Source organism: Dipodomys spectabilis, unplaced genomic scaffold, assembly GCF_019054845.1.
Source record: "Dipodomys spectabilis isolate Male_0828 unplaced genomic scaffold, ASM1905484v1 ptg000067l, whole genome shotgun sequence".
Taxonomy (NCBI): domain Eukaryota; kingdom Metazoa; phylum Chordata; class Mammalia; order Rodentia; family Heteromyidae; genus Dipodomys; species Dipodomys spectabilis.
This window is the reverse complement of record NW_024870744.1, coordinates 2,643,524-2,665,575: the sequence shown is the minus strand read 5'-3', so window position 1 is coordinate 2,665,575 and position 22,052 is coordinate 2,643,524. Positions and strand designations below refer to the sequence as shown.

Here is a 22,052-nt window from a genome sequence, read left to right as displayed (position 1 = left end):
ATCTCGGGGCTGGGAAGGTGGCACAGTGGTAGAACGCTTGCCCGAGGCCCTGGGTTCGATTCCTCAGCACTACATAAGCAAAAAGAAAAAAGCCAGAAGTGGCGCTGTGGCTCAAGTGGTAGAGCGCTAGCCTTGAGCTGAAGAGCTGAGGGACAGCGCCCAGGCCCAGAGTTCAGGCCCCACGACCGGACCCAAAAAAAAAAAAAAGAATCTCACAGATGGGGGGTGGGGGGAGGCTGGGAAGGGATGGGAAGGGGAAACAAAGGAGGCTACAATGCTTGATAAGAAATGTACTCATTATCTTGCCCATGTAATTATAACCCCTCTGTACAGTATTTTCACAATAAAAAATGAATAAAAATTAAAAAAAAAACTCACAGATTTTCCTGCCTGGGCTGGCTTTGAACCTCAGATCTCTTCAGATCTCAACCTCCTGAGTAGCTAGGATTATAGGAATGAGCCACCAGTGCCTGGCTATTTCTTTGTTTTAAGGAGAACATAATTGGGAGGCAGAGACAGAAGGTTTAAGTGTTTGAACTGGCACAGGTGGCTCATGCCTGTACTCCTAGCTACTCGGAGAGTTGAGATCTGAGGACTGCAGTTCAAAGTCAGCCTGGGTAGGAAAGGCTATGAAACCCTTATCTCCAATAAAACACCAGAAAACCAAAAGTGGAGTTGTGGCTCAAGTGGTAGAGCACTATCCTTGAGCTGAAGAGCTGAGGGACAGTGCTCAGGCCCAGAGTTCAAGCCCCATGACCAACCAAAAAAAAAAGTGTTTGAGGTCAACCTGGACAAAATTTACCAAGACTATCTCAGAAAATACAACAACAAAAGGACTCTGGTATGTAGAGGGCTTGCCTAGCATGTACACAAGGCCCTGTTTCAATGCCTGGTTTACCCCCACAATCTGCAGGAAAAAAAAACAAACAAACAAAGTAATCAGTTGTTGTTGTTTTTGCCAGTCCTAGGGCTTGAACGCAGGGCCTGGGCATTATCCTTACGTTTCTTTTGCTCAAGGCTAGCACTCTACCACTGGAGCCACAGTGCTACTTCCGGCCTTTTCTGTTTATGTAGTCCTGAGGAATTGAACCCAGGATTTCATGTATGCTAGGCAAGCACTCTACTACTAAGCCACATTCCCAGCCCTAATCAGTTGTTTTGGATCCACTTGTCAGATCAGGGACTTGGCCTAACCATTCTTCTTCAACACAACTTGAGGATGGCTCAGGCTTTGGCAAGGAATAATGTCTCTGCTCAATGTAACTTTTTTTTTTTTCCTTGTCAATCATGGAGTTTGAACTCAGGGTCTGGGTGTTATAGGCTAGTACTCTACTCCTTTGAGCCATAATAACACTTCCAGTTTTTGAGTGATTAACTGGAGATAAAGAGTCTCATGGGAACTTTTGTACCCAGGATGGCTTAAAACCATGGTCCAGCCTTATGAATAGCTAGGATTCAAGGCATGAGCCACTGACACCCAGCTAAATAGCTTTTTTTTTTAATTTTTATATAGGTCTTGGGGCTTGAACTCTGGGCCTGGGCACTGTCCCTCAGCTCTTTAGCTCAAGGCTAGCACTCTACCACTTGAGCCGCAGTGCCTACTTCTGGCTTTTTCTGTTTATGTAGTACTGAGGAATCGAACCCAGGGCCTCATGCATGAGGGGCGAGCACTCTACCACTGAGCCACGTTCCCAGTCCTAAAAAGCTATTTTTGAGGAATGCTAACCACCTTCTTTTAACCATAACTAGAAAAGGAAACAAGAATCAGCACTGAAGCATATCTCTAAGTTTAATACCTGTGTCCCTCAAATAATAATCTCCCTAAAGGCTAGGAATGTGGCTTAGTGGTAGAGTGCTTACCTAGCCTGCACGAAACCCTGGGGTCGATTCCTCAGTACATAAAAACAAAAAAAGCCAGAAGTGGAGCTGTAGTTCAAGTGTTAGAATTCTAGCCTTAAGCAAAAAGAAGCTCAGGGACAATGGCCAGACCCTGAGTTTAGGCCCCAGGATAGGACTGACAAAATAAATAAATAAAATAAAATCTCGGGACTGGGAAGGTGGCCCAGTGGTAGAGTGCTTGCCTTGCATGCATGAGGCCCTGGGTTCAATTCCTCAGTACCACATAAACAGAAAAAGCTGGAAGTGGCGCTGTGGCTCAAGTGGTAGAACGCTAGCCTTGAGCTGAAGAGCTGAGGGACAACGCCCAGGCCCAGAGTTCAAGAACCCATGAGAAAGAAAGAAAGAAAGGAAGGAAGGAAGGGAGAGAGAGAGAGAGAAAGAAAGAAAGAAAGAAAGGAAGGAAGGGAGAGAGAGAGAGAAAGAAAGAAAGAGAGAGAGAGAAAAATCTCCCTAAAGCCAAAGCTCTCTCCTCCCTACTATTTGGTGTCTCTAGCGCATGGTGTCCTTGGTAGAAGAGGTGAATGAAAAAGGAGCTCTTTGCTTGCCTTGCATGCCTGAGGCCCTGGGTTTGATTCTTCAGCATCACATAAGCAAAAAGAAAAAAAGCCGGAAGTGGCGCTGTGGCTCAAGTGGTAGAGCGCTAGCCTTGAGCTGAAGAGCTGAGGGACAGCGCCGCCCCCCAAAAAAAAAGAAAAGAAAAAGGAGCTCTTGGAGGTGCATTAGGAAACTCAGTAAGGTCATCTCATGTCTTCTTTTTCAAGTGTGTGCCAGTACTGGGGCTTGAACTCAGTGCCCTGAGCTCTTGCTTAGCTATTCTGCTCACAGCTAGAGCTCTACCACTTGAGCCACACCTCTAGTTCTGGCTTTTTGCTGGTTAACTGAAGATTTGTCTACTTAGGCCAACTTCAAATCTCAATCCTCAAATCTTAGCCTCCTGAGTAGTTAGTACTATCAGTGTGAGCCACCAGCGAGTCACCAGTGCCCAAGTATCTTTTTTATCTTGACAGAGTATCACTATGCAGCCCAGGCTGGCCTGGAACTCAAGCCTATCTTGGCCAAGTTCTGGGATCACAGGATTATACTACCATACCATCCAACTATTCTCCGCTCCCCCCACCCCATACCATCCAATTATTCTCCGCTCCCCCCACACCTGCCATGGACTATACAGCTTCCCTTGAACTCTACCAGATTCCCTTAGGCTCCCCAGAGAGCCTGGGAAACCTCAACTGAAAAGGAAGTGGCACTGGTGGCCACCTCCCAACTCTAAGCAAGCACTCATCACCACACCCTCATCTGAGAAACCCAGAGACCCAGCTTCAGCAGTCCAATAAAAGCTTTGCCCCACCCACCTGAAAATGGGTGGAGGAAACAGATCAAATGAACTCTGCCCTTCCTGCCCACAGCTACAAGGTAAAAACTATGTTCTTGTTTAGGGATAATGCACATAAGGCTTTGCTTAGATCTAAACAAAAGTTTTATGGATGCTTATAAAAGTTTGCTCACTAAGGAGTTAGAGACCTTCCAAATTTACTTTGGATTGGCTAGAAGACTCACACAATGATGCTGTGACATGTTACCTGGATGAGTTTGGCAGCAAATTGGTTCACTTCATTAACCCTTTCTTCATGAGCTGCCAGATCTGTTTGAAACTCTTCAAATTTCTTCTGTAGAACCTCTACATGCTCTAGGTCCTGGCCCAGCTCCTCAGAAGTCACAATTGCTTCCTATTTCGGGACCAAAACAGAGCCACAGTCAACAGTTGGTTAAAAAAAAACACCTCTTTTTAAGTTTTATCTATGAGTTAGGAGCGATTGGTGACAATGTTATCAGACACTTTGTATTCATATACTGTTCTGTAGAATGGGAACTTCTTTGTACAACTACTTAAAGATAATTTAAAAAAACTTTAACATTTTATCCAGGAAGTAATATGAAACTGATTATTAGATATGGAGCCAAGTTAGCTTTCATGGACAGTTTTCTACATGGTTTCTGATGTCAGTCCTTTTAAAGCATTCTGTTCAAGATACCCCGGTGTTTAGCGTTGTAGAAACAAAGATTCCTCTCTACAGCAAGAGACCCAGTGGTCCCCTTATACCCAGCATCTAGCCTGGCTGCAGCTGCCTACTGCTGGCTCTGAGTCCCTCTCCCTAGGGAGGCTCTCAGAGTCTTCCTCCCCAGCTCACCTTGTCACTGATCCAGTCCATCACGTCCTCACACTCTCGCAAATATTGCACCAACTTCTGGGCCTGCAGCAGTTTGATTCCTTTCTCCCGCATCTTCTCTAACAGCAATTCCCACTGGCGGTGCAGTTCCATCAGACGAGTCTAGAGGACACAAATCAGATATTTACTGGATTATAACTGGAATTGTAGGATCAGATCTTCTAAAGAGTTCCAACAAGCCAGAGCCAATCTCAAGGATCAGAGTAAAAAAAAAAAAATCTTAAAAGAGAACCCAAAAGGAAAGTAAAATAGGCTCTGTTGTGGAGGTAAGTACCAATGAGGGGGGTGGGGGAAGCTAGTGTAATGGGTAAATAGGGGTAGATATGACCAACATGGTTTTATCTATATGTATGTTAACTGAACAACAAAACCTGTTGAAATTGTTTTAAGAATGGGGATATGAGCCAGGAGCTGGTGGCTCATTCCTGGAATCCTACTTTCTCAGGAGGTTGAGATCTGAGGATCATATATATATATATATATATATATATATATATATATATATATATATATATATATACACACACAATTTTTTGGGTCAGGTCGTGGGGCCTGAACTCTGGGCCTGGGCGCTGTCCCTCAGCTCTTCAGCTCAAGGCTAGCGCTCTACCACTTGAGCCACAGCGCCACTTCCAGCTTTTTTCTTTTTGCTTATGTAGTGCTGAGGAATTGAACCCAGGGCCTCAGGCATGCAAGGCAAGCACTCTACCACTGGGCCACCTTCCCAGCCCTGAGGATCATATTTAAAGCTAGTCCAGGCAGGAAAGTCCATGAGACTCCAATCTCCAATAAACTACTCTGAAAAAGCCAGAAGTGATGCTGTGGCTGAGTGGTAGAGTGCTTGCCTTGAGCAAAAGAAGCAGGCAGACAGTGCCCAAGCCCCAAGTTCAAGACCCAGGACTAGCACAAAAAAAAAAAAAAGCTAGAAGGGATGTTGTAGCTCAAGTGGTAGAGCACTAGCCTTGAACAAAACAAACTCAGGGCCAGTGCCCAGGCCCTGAGTTCAAACCCCAGCACTGGTACAAAAAAAAAAACAAAAACCGGGCCGGGCGCTGGTGGCTCACGCCTGTAATCCTAGCTACTCAGGAGGCTGAGATCTGAGGATTGCTGTTCAAAGCCAGCCCGGGCAGGAGAGACCGTGAGACTCCTATCTCCAATAAACCACCAGAAAACCGGAAGTGGCGCTGTAGCTCAAGTGGTAGAGCGCTCGCCTTGAGCTGAAGAGCTGAGGGACAGTGCCCAGGCCCAGAGTTCAAGCCCCATGACCGACCAAAAAAAAAAAAAAAAAAAAACCGGACCCCCCTCCCCACCCAAAAAAAAGAATGTATTTTCATGGTAGATTTATGCTAGCTTACTATAGGGGAAGTATTGTTATTTCCATATTTGTAAGTGCAGGATATCAGTAATTATTAAGGTGACAGTGTCACAGAGCAAAGACTGCTGAGGAAGGAATTAATAAGGAATTAATGTGGAAACAGAAATTGCTGAAGGCTATGCTCTGATTTAATGGAGGTGAGCAGAAAAACAAAACCAAAACAGAAGTCCAACAGACATGACAAAGATTACAAGGCACAAAACAAAGATCTTAGCACAAAAGTGGGAAAAAAAGTAGGATTCTGAAATGTTATCAGCTACCAAAGATTTCTGGGCAGAAAAAAAGGTCTGGAAGGTCTGTATGACAGCTGTACAGCACAACATCTCAAATCAGGCTAACTTCACACTTCACCAAGTGGCAGGCACAGGGCCAAACATATTCACCTCCCAGCATTGTTGGGTGTTCAGAGCACAGGCCCTTTTAAAGGCTTATGGACTGGGGAAATCTAATTCTCATTCATGCCTTGGTGCTTCATTCAGTATTCTGATCAGACTTCAGTGCCCTGATTATGTTCACCCAAGATACTGGGAGTTTCTGTGTAACACTGACAGGCAAAGGTAAACCAAACAGAAAGGTTCAAATACCAAAAGAATCACAGTGTGAGATCCGCCTGTTGTTAAAACACCACTCCCAGAAAAAAAGAACAACAAAAAACCCCTGAAAATCAGGGATAGTTGGGGAGGGTGGACTGAAAAAGCAGGAGTGTTTCACTGGCAAGAAGAAAGCAGTAGGGAGAGGCAGGCTCACACAGTTCACTTCTGCCCGTGGTAAGGACCATTTGCCAGCACCAAGGAGGAAGTGAAAGGCATTTCCACAGCAACCAACGGCAAGTCAGTATCCACCTACTCGGATGTGGGAGCCAATGTGGGTGGCGGTGACTATAGGGCGCCACGCCGTCCGGTAAGGTGTGAAAGTCTAAATCAGTGATAGACAGGTTATACACAGACCCAGCCCTCCACCCCACCCACCTTCTGTACTAATGCTACATGCCAAACTAAGCTGCAACAGATAAACTGCCAAGACAGGCTCGCCATGTATGAGCACAAAAGTGGAGAGAGACAGCTCCCTGCTAAAGAATGAGGTGAGGCCAGGGACATAGGGAAAACCTCTCCCAAGTCCACTGGCATCCTCACAAATTTTATTTTCACACATGTCATCTTTCAGGCAAGGCCACTTGTGGTACTGGCAATTTTCCTCTCTGGTTGGTCTGAGCTCTTTTGGTCCTATAGGGCCCAGAGAGCCCAGCTGCACAGCTTCCTATTGTCTGGGAACATGGGTGGCAGAGGCAGGTGCATTTCAGAAACAGCAGGAGCTGGCAGGGTGGAGAAGAAAGCCTGATTCTGACTCAGTGATTTCTCAACAGAGGCATGAGCCAGAGCTGGAGTTTTCTGAGAAACAGATGGAAAAACATTAAGGAAAGAAGATAAGAAAGCCTAGCTACTCAGGAAGCTGAGATCTGGAGGATCATGGTTTAAAGCTAGCCCAGACAGGGCTGGGAATGTGGCTCTGTGGTAGCGTGCTTGTCTAGCATGCATGAAGCCCTGGGTCCGATTCCTCAGTACCACATAAACACAAAAAGCTGGAAATAGTGCTGTGGCTCAAGTGGTAGAGCTAGCCTTGAGCAAAAGAAGCTCAGGGACAGTACCCAGGCCCTGAATGCAAGCCCCAGGCCTGCCCCCCCCCCCCCCAAGAAATAGGAAAAAAAAATAGAAGTTAGCCCAGACAGAAAACCCACAAGACTCTATATCCAAAAACCAGTAAAAGGTTTGTTGGTTGGGAAGCATGGCTCCACTGGTAAAGTGCCAGTCCAGAAAGCAAGCATTAAATCCCTGAGTCTAAACTCTAAACCCTCGTACCAAAAAAAAAAAAAAGGACTGGGAATGTGGCTTAGTGGTAGAGTGCTTGCCTACCATGCATACAGTCCTGGGTTTGATTCCTAAGAACCACATAAGCAGAAAAAGCTGGAAGTGGTGCTGTGGCTGAAGCGGTAGAGCACTAGCCTTAAGCACAGAGAAGCTCAGGAACGAAGCCCAGGCTCTGCGTTCATACCCTAGGACCAGCAAAAGAACGAAATACAGGTTGGGATGGGATAAGCAATCAGCTATGACTAGAAAGAGAAAGGAGCAGAGTAGAATTCCAGTTGTCACCTTAGCTATGGGACTCTGAGCAGGTTACTTAAAATTCTGAGCCTCAATTTCCACTCTTTCCTAATATAGAGATAATAGTCACCTTGCAAGCTTATTGTGAAGATTAGTAATAGCAAAGTGTCTGTACTTTAACAATAACTAGTAGCTACTCAACAACAGTAGTTAATAGAATATTCTTACTATTAACAGTATTTTAAATGTTGCTTTAACATGATCTCGACACATCACTGGGCGTTCAGTAGTAAATGTAAGCTCAGTCAGCTCTGGGTCCTCCCCCAGATTAATCACTAAAGCCAAATACTTGGTCTGTTGCTCCTGTGCCCTTCTATAACCTGGCTGTTCTACCACAAAGCAGCCCCATTCACTCCGGGAAAAAAACTTCTATTGCCAAAATAAGAAGCAGGCCAATTTCACTTACTCTAAGACTATATACAAAATAGTGGCTAAATGGGCAAACTAATATTTGTATTTAATGGTAGAGATGAGGTGCACTGTCCAAATAGGTTCAGTGGAATTAAAAAGTTGTCATATGATAATGGACACTCACTTTTACTTCATATTTGCAATCATCACTAGTAATAGTTAATAATTAGTAGTCATAAGCTCAGAGCTAGTTCCAAGACTTCAATAAGTGGGCAGGGAGGCAAGTGCACTTGACACACCAACGGCAGACAATGTGGAGAAGGAAGCAGAGCAGAGCAAACAATGAATGTTTACTAAATGAATGGATCCTAAGAGAATGAACTCTACCCCCCCCCAAAAAAAAAGTTATCAGGGAAGAGTGGGGATGAAACTTTCCTAGCTGGGGTTCATAGCTATCATATAAATCATCAGGACTGCTTGAGGTGAAGGCCTAGGAAAGGCTGGGCCCTCATTGGGACATGTTTTGGAGAAAATAAACCAAAAGACCCCTCACTCAGCACTCAGGAAGCTGAGACAGGAGGATGAGCAATTTGAAGTTATATAGTGAAACTGTCTCAACAAAAAAAGAACCAAACAAAACACAGCTAGACAGAAAGTATTTTAAGGGTAGAGAGAGCATCTGTAAGGTAAGAAACTGTGTGATACTCATCAGAGATTTGCTTTTCCCTAAACTCTGTTGAAATGAAAAACAAAGTGGAGAAAGATCAATTATAGTCCCAGTTCCATAATAAACGGGACCAGAGTTGGGGGAGGATTGCCTTCTTGTTAGTCCTATTACCAGGCCACTGGCCAAGAGTGCCCCAGGCATTCCTTAGAGCTAGGCTTTTTCGGGCTGTCTGTCTCAATGGCTCAAGGGCAAGGCACCAAGATTCAGACAGAAATATTTCCAATACAGAACTTTCTTCGGAATGTTTATGATAGCTATTTGTCTTATTACCCTAACCTCCAAATCTACCAATTTTCCCTAACAGGCTTTCCCACCCAATGTTAAGAATTAGTTTATGGACCAGCATATCCTAACTTGTACTACCATAGAACATCATTTCTTCCTCCAAACACAAGTTTATATTCATGCTGAGTCAAATCACAAACTAAGAACTTGGGCAACTCCTTCAGGAAACACCACAGGTTTACTACAAAGCTAAAAAAGCCTATCTTGACATACAAGATCCTCTTCCTCCCAGGCAAGGCCATCTCTACCAGCACTCCCTCAACTTACCCGGATGGTTTCAGATGCAAAATGTCCTTCTGAGATCATCAGGTTTCCAGTTTCATCCAGCTTGACAATAGCTCCTGAGTTGGCCTGCACTTCAGCTTCAAAGGCTTGATGTTTCTGGAGCTTTCCCTGGTGGTGGACACAAAGTAAGCCACGGAATCATTACCCAGCAATTCTCCAATCCCTATCCTGTGTTTCTTTTTCCTCAGGCTCACTCTCTAGTTCAGGAGGCATCCATCAGCGCCTTGCCTTATTCTCTATCTGGTCAGAAAAGACAGTCTGCATCTATACTCCCTCTGCAAGTTGGGAAGCACATCCAACTTTGCAGATAGAAGACACAACAAAATGTCTAAAATTCTATTGTTGACTAATTGATGTCCCTTTAGTTTTTTTTTTTTTTTTTTTTTTGTCGGTCATGGGGCTTGAACTCTGGGCCTGGGCGTTGTCCCTCAGCTCTTCAGCTCAAGGCGAGTGCTCTACCACTTGAGCTACAGCGCCACTTCCGGTTTTCTGGTGGTTTATTGGAGAGAGGAGTCTCACGGTCTCTCCTGCCCGGGCTGGCTTTGAACCGCGATCCTCAGATCTCAGCCTCCTGAGTAGCTAGGATTACAGGCGCGAGCCACCAGCGCCCGGCTTGGTGTCCCTTTAGAAAGAGGACCTTACTACAAGTCTTCTTAGCATGGGGAGTGGTTTGTCTTTGAATAATCCACTCATACACTGACATGCTTCTTCTCCTTGCCTTAGAAGCAGCACTACTATCCTTCCTCCATGGGTAGTTTCCTCAGATGAACCCAGGGCCTCTCTCTAGCACTGAGCTAGCACCATGGCTCCACACCTTTCTGACCATGGATTGAGCTAGAAAGAGGCCTGCAGGACCCTGACTGCACCTACCTGCCGCTCCTCATTCTCTCTTCTTACAGTCCTTTGGTGCAGTAAAAGAATGCATGGAGGGATTAGAGGCATGGCTCAGTTGGTAGAGCACTAGCCACTGAGTGAAAGTACCATGTGCCATGTTTGAATACTGGTCTTGGGCCAAAAGAAAAAAAAGGAACCCAAAGAAACAGCTACTGCTCCACTTGTTACCAAAATAGTTTTTCTTTTCAAAGTAGTTTTTCTTTAAAATGTCTTTCACCTCCAGGCGCTGGTGGCTCATGCCTGGGCAGGAAAGTCTGTGAGACTCTTATCTCCAATAAACTACTCAGAAAAAGCTGGAAATGGCGCTGTGGCTCAAGTGGTGGAGCACTAGTCTTGAGCACAGAGAGGCTGAGGGACAGCACCTAGGCCCTTTGTCTTTCCCTGTGTGGCCTTGTGGCTCACACTTAGAATCCTTAGGAGGCTGACACTGGGGGGACCAGTTCCATGCCAGCCCCAGAAAAAGTTAGCAAGACCCCATCTCAACCAACAAGCTTGACAGACTGTTGCATCCTTTGTCATCCCAGGTTCTTGGAAAGTGAACAGTGGTTCCAGGACAACCCAAGGCAAAAAGTGAGATTCTGCCTGAAAAATAAAAAGATCTGGGAAGGCAGGCGCTGGTGGCTCATGCCTATAATCATAACTACTCAGGAGACTGAGATCTGAAAATTGTGGCTTGAAGTAAGCCTGAGCCTAGATAGAAAAATCCATGATATTTATCTCCAATTAACCAGCATATAGCTGGAAGTGATGGTGTAGCTCAAGTGATAAGAGTGTTGGACTACAAGAGAGGCCTTGAGTTCAAACGGGGATGGGGGTGGGGGTGGGGTGATTAATTTCACTAAAATCAATGAGCAAAAGGTATACTATAGATACTGTCTGCTTTAGGATCTGGCAGGGTGTTTGCACACACCTATAATCCTAGCACTACAAGACTGAGGCAGGAGAAATGCAGATCTAGGCCACCCTGGGTTACACAGTAAGACCCTATCTTAAACAAACAAAGAGTAGTTTGGGTGCTAGTAGTTCATGTTGTAATCCTAGGTACTCAGGAGGCTGAGATCTGAGGATCACAGTTGAAAGCCAGCCTGGGCAGGAAAATTTGTGAGATTCTTATCTCCAATTAACCATCAGAAAACCTCAAGTGGCGCTGTGGCTCAAGTGGTAGAGTACTAGCCTTGAGCTGAAGAGCTGAGGGACAGTGCCCAGGCCCAGAGCTTAAGCCCCAGGACTGACAAAAAAACAAAAAACAAAAAAACCAACAAAGAATATTTAGGCTTTTCATTTTTGGTGTGTGTATGTGCTGGTACTGGGGCTTAAATTCAGGACCCGAGTGCCATTCCTTAACTTTTTGCTCAAGGCTTGTCCTTTACCACTTTTTGGCTTTTTGGTGGTTAACTGAAGGTTAGAGTCTTATGGACTTTTGTGCCCAGATTGGTGTCAAACCTAGATCTTCAGAGCTCATCCTCCTGAGTAGCAAGGATGAATCATAGGTGTGAGCCACTGGTGCCCCGCTGTTTTTTGAGCACTGACTGCTGGGATTTTAAGTATGTACTGCCATGTTAGGGTCAGGCTTTGTTTTTTTAGCCAGTCCTGGGGCTTTGAACTCAGAGCCTGGACACTGTCCCTGAGCTTCGTTTGCTAAAGGTGAGCCTCTACCACTTGAGCCACAGTGCCACTTCTGGCTTTTTCTCTTTATGTGGTACTGAGGAATTGAAGGCAGGGCTCCATGCAGGCTAGGCAAGCACTCTACCACTAAGTCACATTCCTAGCCCTCTACATTCTTCTTGCTGCCCAATCAAAAGAGAAAAGACACAATGTACCTGTAAGTTGGTGGGGTCTTTATAATTCTCATCAGATGCAATCTGAAGTTTCTCCTGAATCCACTTCTCCAGCTCCTCAGCATCTCTTTGGAAAAACTGGAAGCGATAGGAATCTTCCAACTTCTGACGCCGCAAGGTAGAGAGCTCCTTGAAGCGGTGGTATCTATCCAAAACCTGCTGTCGCCTCTCCTGGATATCCTCTGCTGTCTCCAGCACCTTGACCCCACTTGGGTCCATTTTCTGTTAAAACAGAATGTCCTGAGATAAGCACCACAAGACATCAAGATAGACTCAATGGAATTAGACGCTGGAGAAAAGGAAGGATTATCAGAAATTGCTAGCAGAAAACTGAACTGAGAAGGAAGCTTCTTCTAAGAACTGACAAACAATGACCCTTATGAAAAACAGCTGTTCACTCCCACAACACCTACCTGCCCAGGCCCTTCTGGTCATGCCAGCCAACATAGGCACACCACCAAATGGGAAAGATGGGTGTGGAAGCATTATATCTATATTGTCAACTTTACAGGGGCTTTAGAGTTCAAAGGAGACAACAGTGTTGGAGCTTACAGAATTACTGTAAATCCTTCAAAAGGCCTTTCATCTGGTCTCTGCATTCACTGTGGGGGAGTTTAGAATGAATTTATTCTTATTTAAATCAGTTTTTCTCTGTCTTTCCAGCCTGATGGTTAATGAAAAGATGGATTATAAAACTGTCAAACCCGCCGGGCGCTGGTGGCTCACGCCTGTAATCCTAGCTACTCAGGAGGCTGAGATCTGAGGATCGCGGTTCAAAGCCAGCCCGGGCAGGAGAGACCGTGAGACTCCTATCTCCAATAAACCACCAGAAAACCGGAAGTGGCACTATAGCTCAAGTGGTAGAGCGCTCGCCTTGAGCTGAAGAGCTGAGGGACAGTGCCCAGGCCCAGAGTTCAAGCCCCACGGCCGACAAAACAAAAAAAAAAACTGCCAAACCCTTCACAACACCCAGCAGAATCCATCTAAAATGTCACTCTACTGTCTTCAGCCAGCCAACCATTTGCCTGTGTGATGACCAGACCAGTTCCAGACATACAATGAAGACAGAACCACATTCCATTGTGTTTGGAGGATAGTCTCCTGAAGATCTGCCCTCCTCTGCAGATGGGGGAACTTCAGAAAGCAAGGAGGCTGAGTGGGTGAGCTCCAGTTTCAAGGCAGGCCATGGGCTCCCTGCAGTGGTGCTGCTCCCTGCGGCACTCAATCTGTCCCAAATTTGAGCCAATGCTTGTTGGGCAGTTGTTCTAGATTTCAATGTCAAAAAAGGAACCGACCTATTTATGGGAGAAACACGCAATATGCTACTTGATCTTATCGAGAACAAGCCAGGCTAGAGGTGTGGCTCAGGTATTAGAGCACTTATACTTGCCTGGTACATTCCACCTACACCACCACCAACTGAGGACCACAGAACTACATAGATTAATAACAAAAGGTCCCTTGTCAATAACATATGAAATAACTGAGTCTTTAATACCAACAACCTTCCCTACGATGCCTGTTTCAAGTGGCTTACAGGGTGGGTGAACACAGCATGGTCTCAAGGCCCTTATAACTTTAAATCACACCATAGGGCCAGGCGTGATGGTGTACCACTGCCATCCCAGCACTTGGGAGTCTGAGTAAGAAGGATTGAGAGTTTGAGTCTGGCCTGAGTTACATCTCAAAATAAATCAATCTCCAAAAAATTAGTCTACAAAGATAATTCTGGGTCTGATAAGCAGCATTATGGTACCTTTCACTTAACCATTCTATCATGTGTAAAAGGTCTGAAAGCTGTTACTCAGGAAATACCTGGGAGCGTTCCCGTCATCCTGTTGCCTGGCATTGCTAACAGAATAGGCGAGGCAAGCAGGCTGAGGACTGGAAACAGATCAGTGAGGGTGCTGCCCACATTCTGCAGGTCACAGCACAGTGCAGCTCCCAGGACTACTTCCAATGAAGACATGATCTTAGTGGGGAAGACTGGTGGTTTTAGCTATATCATCATGCCTTCCACATTACACAATATACCCACATTTTTGTTGCATTACTGTTCTTCTGCACTGTTTGTGCTGGTAGTGGACCTTGAACTCAAGACCAAGGTGCTCTCCCTTAGATTTTTCACTCAAAGCTGTTGCTCTACCACTTGAGGCATAGCTCCTCTTCCAACTGTTAATTGGAGTAAGAGTCTGACTTTCCTACTTGGGCTGGCTTTGAATCATAACCCTCAGATCTCAGCCTCTTGAGCAGCTAGAATTACAAGCATGAACTACCCAGCTGTTTTGTTGTTTTTTGTTGTTGACAAAGAATGAACGAATATAGCAGTAGTATACAGTAGACACTATGTTGAAAATGAACTATTCAACCTCTTTTCTCAGGGACAAAAGAGAAAAAACTGGAAGAGAGCAAAGGAAAGGGTGACATCATACAAAAAGAAAGGTAGTCACTACCTGACTTATGTACATCACCTTCATAATAACAATAAAAAAATTAAAATAAAAAAAGTTTTTTGTGGGGCTGGGAAGGTGGCTCAGTAGTAGAGCGCTTGCCTTGCATGCATGAGGCCTTGGGTTTGATTCCTTAGCACCACATAAGCAAAAAGAAAAAAGCTGGAAGTGGCGTTGTGGCTCAAGTGGTAGAGTGCTAGCCTTGAGCTGAAGAGCTGAGGGACAGTGCCCAGGCCCAGAGTTCAGGCTCCGTGACCGGACCCAAAATATATATATATATATTTTTTTTTTTTTTGCTAGTCCTGCAGTTTGAACTCGAGGCCTCACACTGAGCTCCAGATGCTTGCTTGACTAGCATCCAACTCCTGAGTCACACCTCTGGTCCTGCTTTTTGCTTGTTACTCTGGAGATGGAATCTCAATCTCTTCTTTCCAGGCTAGTTTGGGATCACAATCCTTTGGGATCTCAGTAAAACAAATGTTTTATGCTCAATCACTACCAAACCTTTATGGCTACCTTTTGACAGAGAATGAATTCAACTCTTTATTTAGTAGGTCCTTTACCACCAAGTCCAACACACAAGCCTGGTATCATCTCATCTAGCACCTGTATTCTTTGTGTACTGACATATTCTTCATTTCCCAAAGCTTATGAATCCCTGTTAAACTCCGAGGTATGCCCACATAATTATTTTGCCTAGAATTTCCCATCTTTTTTTGGGGGGAAGGGGTTGGTTGTGGGGCTTGAACTCTGGGCCTGGGCACAGCTGTCCTTGTGCTCTTCAGCTCAAGGCAAGCATTCTACTGCTTGAGCCACAGTGCCACATCCAGTTTTGTAGTGGTTTATTGGAGATAAGAATCTCACGGACTTTCCTGCCCGGGCTGGCTTTGAACTGCGATCCTTAGATCTCAGCCTCCTAAGTAGCTAGGATTACAGGCATGAGCCACTGGCACCTGGCTTTTCCCATCTCTTGTGCCTAGATAACTCCCATTTATACCTCATGCCTTACCTCAATACCAGGTAAAGTGAGTAAATTGCAGATTCTGTATCCTGCAAAGATCTTTCCTTCCTTCCTCAGATGAATTCACATCTGTACATTTTCTGTATTTGCAAAGTTCTGTATCTACTTCCCACTGTATGATTGTCCTAGTCAACCTAACCTTGTAGCCCCGATTTCTGGTACATTGAGGTTAAGAAATGATTGTATAATCCGGGTGTTAGTGGCTCATGCCTATAGCCCTAGGTACTCAGGATGCTGAGATCTAAAAATCCCTATTGGAAGCTCGGGCAAACAAATCTCCAAGACTTATCTCCAATTAATGGGTTGATAGCTGAATGTGAAGCTGTGGTTTAAGTGGTAGAGTACCAGTCTTGAGCAAAAAAAGTCAAATGAACACGAGACTTTGAGTTCAAGGCCCAGTTCTAGCACATGTGCACATGTATACACACATACATACACACACACACAAAATGCTTGTTTACTAAATGATCCAGTACATACTGTTACAGCTGCTCTGTAACTGCTACATAATAATTCTTTGATTTTAAATTACCATATTGTAAAACTGGAATTCTAGATTGGTGATGAGAATGGCAAACAAGGGATGTGCGGACTGAGGCTCTACAACAAGGCATCACTCTAACACATACCTCTGCATTTCCCATCTGGGATGGATTTCCTGGTATGTCCTGGAAAGCAGCTGCTGGCACAGAGCAGAATTACAAGGCAAAAAAATCTCAAGAGCTGGGCGCTGGTGGCTCACGCCTGTAATCCTAGCTACTCAGGAGGCTGAGATCTGAGGATCGCGGTTCAAAGCCAGCCCGGGCAGGAGAGACCATGAGACTCCTATCTCCAATAAACTACCAGAAAACCGGAAGTGGTGCTGTAGCTCAAGTGGTAGAGTACTTGCCTTGAGCTGAAGAGCTGAGGGACAGCGCCCAGGCCCAGAGTTCAAGCCCCACGACCGACAAAAAAAAAAAAATCTCAAGAACCCACACAGCTCTATACCCACAGTAAGTAGTCTTCAATTCTCTTTTTGTTTATGAGACAGCATCTCACTGCATATATAATGCCCAAGCTGGTCTGGAATTCTCTATGTAAATTTGCAATCCTTCTGTCTCACTCAGCCTCCTGAATTTTGGGATTATAGGCATGTATACTACCATGTCAGTTTCTGACATATTCTTTAGTGATGGCACAGCAATGGTGGCTCATACCTGTAATCCTAGCTATGGGAAGCTGCCAATAGGAAGACTGTGGCTATGGCAGAAAGGTTAGCAAGATCCCTTTCTCAACTAGAAGTAGTGTAGTGGCAGCCATCATCTTAAGCTATGCAGAATGCTGAAATTGGGAGGATGGTGGTTACAGGCCAGCTTAGAGAGAAAAGTCCATAGAACTCTATCTCAACAGAAAGATGCTGGGTGTGATTGTGGGCATCTGTCATCCCAGTTTGGAAAGGAAGCTTAAGATAGGGGAATCAGAGCCGGGTCCTGGTGGCTCACACCTGTAATCCTAGCTACTCAGGAGGCTGATATCTGAGGATCTTGGTTCAAAGCCAAGCCCAGGCAGGAAAGTCTGTGAGACTCTTATCTCCAATAAACCACCAGAGTGTCATTGTGGCTCAAGTGGTAGAGCACTTGCCTTGAGCTGAAGAGCTCAGGGACAACACCCAGGCCCAAAATTCAAACTCCATGACTGACAAAAAAAAAAAAAGAGGGGCTGGGAAGGTGGCTCAGTGGTAGAGCGCTTGCCTTGCATGCTCGTCGAGGCCCTGGGTTCGATTCCTCAGCCCCACATAAGCAAAAAGAAAAAAGCCGGAAGTGGTGCTGTGGCTCAAGTGGTAGAGTGCTAGCCTTGAGCTGAAGAGCTGAGGGACAGTGCCCAGGCCCAGAGTTCAGGCCCCACGACCGGACCAAAAAAAAAAAAAGATAAGGGGAATCAGGCTCAAGTTTATGCCCAGGTAGGAAGTGAGACCATATCTCAAAAATAACCACATTTTTTTTTTTTGGTCCGTTCATGGGCTCTGAACTCTGGGCCTGGGCGCTGTCCCTCAGCTCTTCAGCTAAAGGATAGCACTCTACCACTTGAGCCACAGCGCCACTTCCGGTTTTTTTCTTTTTTTATTATGTGGTGCTGAGGAATCGAACCCAGGGCCTTATGCATGCAAGGCAAGCGCTCTACCATTAAGCCACCTTCCTAGCCCAATAACCACATTTATTATAGGCACCACTAATTTAATAGCTCTGTATCCTTTTGCTGCTTGCACTGTGTAATGATGCCTTTTGATTTTACTGGTTTTTTGTGCATTAAATGTTTTTCATTTTTATTGTGTGTTGTCATTATTGGGGACATACATAGTTTTGTTTGTATACAACTAAATCTTATCTTCTGTAGTTTTTGGTTGCATCTGGGAAATTTATTGCACTTAAAATCAACAGCAGCTTCCTTTTTTTTTTTTGGTCTGTCATGGGGCTTGAACTCTGGGCCTGGGCGCTGTCCCTCAGCTCTTCAGCTCAAGGCTAGCACTCTACCACTTGAGCCTCAGCGCCATTTCCAGCTTTTTTCTTTTTGCTTATGTGGTGCTGAGGAATCGAACCCAGGGTCTCAGGCATGCAAGGCAAGCGCTCTACCACTGAGCCACCTTCCCAGCCCCTGCTGAATATTTTTAAAAAGTGAGTTTACTAGCCAGGCGCCAATGGCTCACACCTGTAAACCTAGCTACTCAGGAGACTGAGAGCCTAGGATCATGATTTGAAGTCTCCAGGACAGGAAAGTCTGTGAGAATGTTATTGCCAATAAACTACCCCTCCAAAAACAGCAGGAAGTGGAGCTGTTGTTCAAGTGGTAGAGCACTATCCTTTAGTAAAAGAAACTCAGAGACAACACTTAAGCCCTGAATTTAAGCCCTAGGATGGGCTCCAAAAACAACAACAACAAAATTGAACATTAAGGCAGTAATATTTATTTATACATTTCCCTTGTTCTAACTCTCCCTCTCTTCCCTCAGAAATGGTTAACATTGAAACCCATCAGGAAATGATCTGATCTGCTTGCTAACAAAATGTTCTGGTGAAGAATTTTTCTAAAGAAGGTACAGTTATGTCTGGAATAATTGTATTACACAGGAGTACCAGAAGGATGTCGAAGATTTCAGGATTAAAGACTCCTATCAGAGGTTCACTGCATTTTTTTTTAATTTTTACTTTTCTGCCAGTTCTGGGATTTGAATTCTGGGCCTGGACACCACTTGAGCCACAGCTTGACTTTTACACTCTGGTGGTTAACTGGAGATGAATTTCATGGACTTTCTTGCCCAGGCTGGCTTTGAACCTCGATCCTCAGATCTTGGCTTCCTTAGTAGCTGGAATAAAACCATAAGCCATTGGCACCTGAATTGAATTTCTACAATCTCTAAGAAGTTACATATTGGGAATATAGCTTACTGGCACAGCTTTTGCCTAGCATGTGCAAGGCTTCACTTAGCACCAAAAAAAAAAAAAAAAAAGGTTCCACTTGAGCAAGTGTCACTGCACTGGGCCCTGCCTGATGTAGCCCTACCAATCTAGATAGATAGTCCAGCAAGGCTCTGCTAAAATTAACCAACCTAAAAGGCTCGCTTTGTCACCCCAGTGAAGTAGAATGGAGTCAATTCTATACCAAGTGCTTTGGTCAGGCAATAATGGACTCTTCTTCCCTGCAGTAGATCAGCTGATGTCAGTAGGCGGGAGCTCTGCCAAGCAAAACTGGCTGTGTCTGGAGAGCTGGATATCTGAAAGTCACCGATGTGCTCCCACAGTAACCGCATGCAGATGTTTTAATAGTAAGATTACAGGAGACAACAAAGGAGACTGAGGGTTAATAAGAGTTCCCCTCTTAGGGAGAGAGAGATAAGTGGTAGAGTGCTTGCCTAGCAGAATTGCAAGGCCCTGGGTTTGATCACAACACTGGAAATAAAATAGAGGTCTCTGGGGCTGAGAAGGAGCCTCAGTGGTAGAGTGCTTGCCTTGCATGCATGAGGCCCTAAGTTCAATTCCTCAGCACCACATAAGCAAAAAGAAAAAAGCTGGAAGTGGTGCTGTCGCTCAAGTGGTAGAGTGCTAGCCTTGAGCTGAAGAGCTGAGGGACAGTGCACAGGCCCAGAGTTCAGGTCCCATGACTGGACCAAAAAAAAAAAAAGAGGTTTCTCTTCTAACCTGATAGGGCCCTGTTTCTAGTTTATCTACCAGAGTCCCAGTTTCCTTTTTGGCTCTTAAAGGGTCATCTCCACAGACTTCATTAAACATAGGAAAAAAATTTCATAAATATAGCTTAAAAATTACTGCCATCCAAAGGTGCTACAACCGACGTCAGTGTGCTGGGAATTTCTGGGACCCTGGCATGTGGCCACATTCCTTCCATGGCTGAGGCTGCACACTGCAAGAGCCCCACCCCTTCCCTGGCAATATGTAAGAGTCTGATAAGGCTGACTCCACCAAGAATGTTCCAGACTTTCCCCAAACTTCTGGGACTAACATCTTTAAAGTACCACTAGAAAAGAAAACCTGGCAAAGTGTCCATCAAAAACCAATCTCCGCTAGGCGCTGGTGGCTCATGCTTGTAATCCTAGCTACTCAGGAGGCTGAGATCTGAGGATCACGGTTCAAAGCCAGCCCGAGCAGGAAAGTCCATGAGACTCTTAGCTCCAATAAAAACCACTAGAAAACCGGAAGTGGTGCTGTGGCTCAAGCAGTAGAACGCTCACCTTGAGCTGAAGAGCACAGGGACAGCGCCCAAGCCCAGAGTTCAAGCCCCACAACTGACCAAAAAAAAAAAAAAAAACAACCTCCAACAGTACCAACTTATCTGTCTATCCCATTCACTGTCGGAAAACCACAGTAGAGAAGACTTCCTAGGAGTGCAACCAGTGGACCCCTTATCTTAGGGCAACTGATTCACTCTGATTTTGCCAATCAGGTCCGTGTATGCAGAGAATGTAGGAGAAGAAGTAAAATACTAGGTGTATTCTCTCATTTAATGTAACTGAATCGGGAGATCTTTGCAAATCTTATTAGAAGAGTCAAGATACAGCTATTTATAAATGCTGCAATGCAGTACTCAAAATGTTAGCTGCATCATCCAGCAAGCAATGTGAGCAGATCTCAGAGGGATAAAACAGGAATTACAAGCATCTCCTCTATTATAATAAAGGGTCATGCCAGAATTCTTACAATACTGCCAGATCTTTGGGAAGGAAGAGTGGGTTATAAAAATATAAAATTTAGCTATAGGAAATGGCACTGTGACTCAAATGGTAAAGTGCTAGTCTTGAGCCAAAGAAGCTCAGGAACAAGGCTCAGCCTCAGGCCCAGAGTTGAAGCCTCAGGACCATGCCCCCTCCACCCCCCCAAAAAAAAAGTTCAGCTATAAATTTTTAACTAAATACATAGACAAACCATGTCCCAGGGCTGGGAAGGTGGCTCAGTGGTAGAGTACTTGTCTTGCATACATAAGGCCCTGGGTTCGATTCCTCAGCACCACATAAGCAGAAAAAGTCGGAAGTGGCACTGCAGCTCAAGTGGTAGAGCACTAGCCTTGAGCTGAAGAGCTGAAAGACCCAGCGCCCAAGCCAGATGCTGGTGGCTCATGGTTGTAATCTTAGCTGTTCAAAGGCTAAGATCTGAGAATCACAGTTCAAAGCCAGCCCATATCAAGTGGTAGAGCACTAGCCTTGAGCTGAAGAGCTCAGGGACAATGCCTAGGCCCTAAATTCAAGTCCCATGACCCACAAAAAATAAAAAAAAAAGACTACATATCCAACACAGTCTTATACATATTACCAACTGAAACAGATTCTTTAAGAATTTTAAAAAAGAGTATCCTTATCTTTCTGCTGAATGACAAGAGGTTCTTGGTACTCAGCAACTTTTAAAATGCCCCCACCTAATATACAGGAGCTATATACCACTGTACAAAGAGAAGTATCTACTCAGCAGAGGGGCCATAGCTGAGATCACACTGCGTTAAGCAACACAACAGACTGCAGATGCAAACATTTCAAACCAAAGTTCAAATGGCTTTGGATTCTGCAAACTTGGCACCTGCAGTAAATAGCTTAGGACATCCTCATACACCTCTTAGCGAATGGAAGAATTTGACAGGCACAGTTTCTTTACAGAACCCCAAAGATAAAAACAAAAGGAGCCAGGTGCTGGTGGCTCACGCCTGTAATCCTAGCTACTCAGGAGGCTGAGATCTGAGGATCATGGTTCAAAGCCAGCCCAGGCAGGAAAGTCTGTGAGACTCATCTCCAATAAACCACTCAGAAAACTGGAAGTGGCACTGTGGCTCAAGTGGCAGAGTGCTAGCCTTGAGCTGAAAAGCTGAGGGACAGTGCCCAAGCCCAGAGTTCAAGTCCCACGACTGGCGGGGGGGGGGGTGGGGGGGGAGGAGTCTCCTCAAAACATTGGGATTGCCATTCTTCCAACAAGGGGAATGTGCTAGAGATCCAAAGCTTTCAGAATACTACAGATAGAATGGCAACTTTCAGACAGGACTCCAGCTACTCTGCTGGCAATAAAGGGA

General features: G+C 45.1%; 1 protein-coding gene across 4 annotated transcripts in view; it reads right to left on the bottom strand.

The window, feature by feature from the left end:
* Sptan1 (spectrin alpha, non-erythrocytic 1) overlaps nucleotides 1-22,052 on the bottom strand; it is a 76,761-nt gene that overhangs the window by 48,664 nt on the left and 6,045 nt on the right. For all 4 annotated transcript variants that reach the window (XM_042680982.1, XM_042680983.1, XM_042680984.1 and 1 more), the window contains exons 2-5: nucleotides 12,024-12,263; nucleotides 9,292-9,417; nucleotides 4,089-4,229; nucleotides 3,480-3,626 (exon numbers count right to left, since the gene is read on the bottom strand). In XM_042680982.1, the coding sequence (XP_042536916.1) occupies nucleotides 3,480-3,626; nucleotides 4,089-4,229; nucleotides 9,292-9,417; nucleotides 12,024-12,260 (651 nt within the window). In that variant the 5' untranslated portion in view covers nucleotides 12,261-12,263. The remainder of the gene's footprint in view (nucleotides 1-3,479; nucleotides 3,627-4,088; nucleotides 4,230-9,291; nucleotides 9,418-12,023; nucleotides 12,264-22,052) is intronic.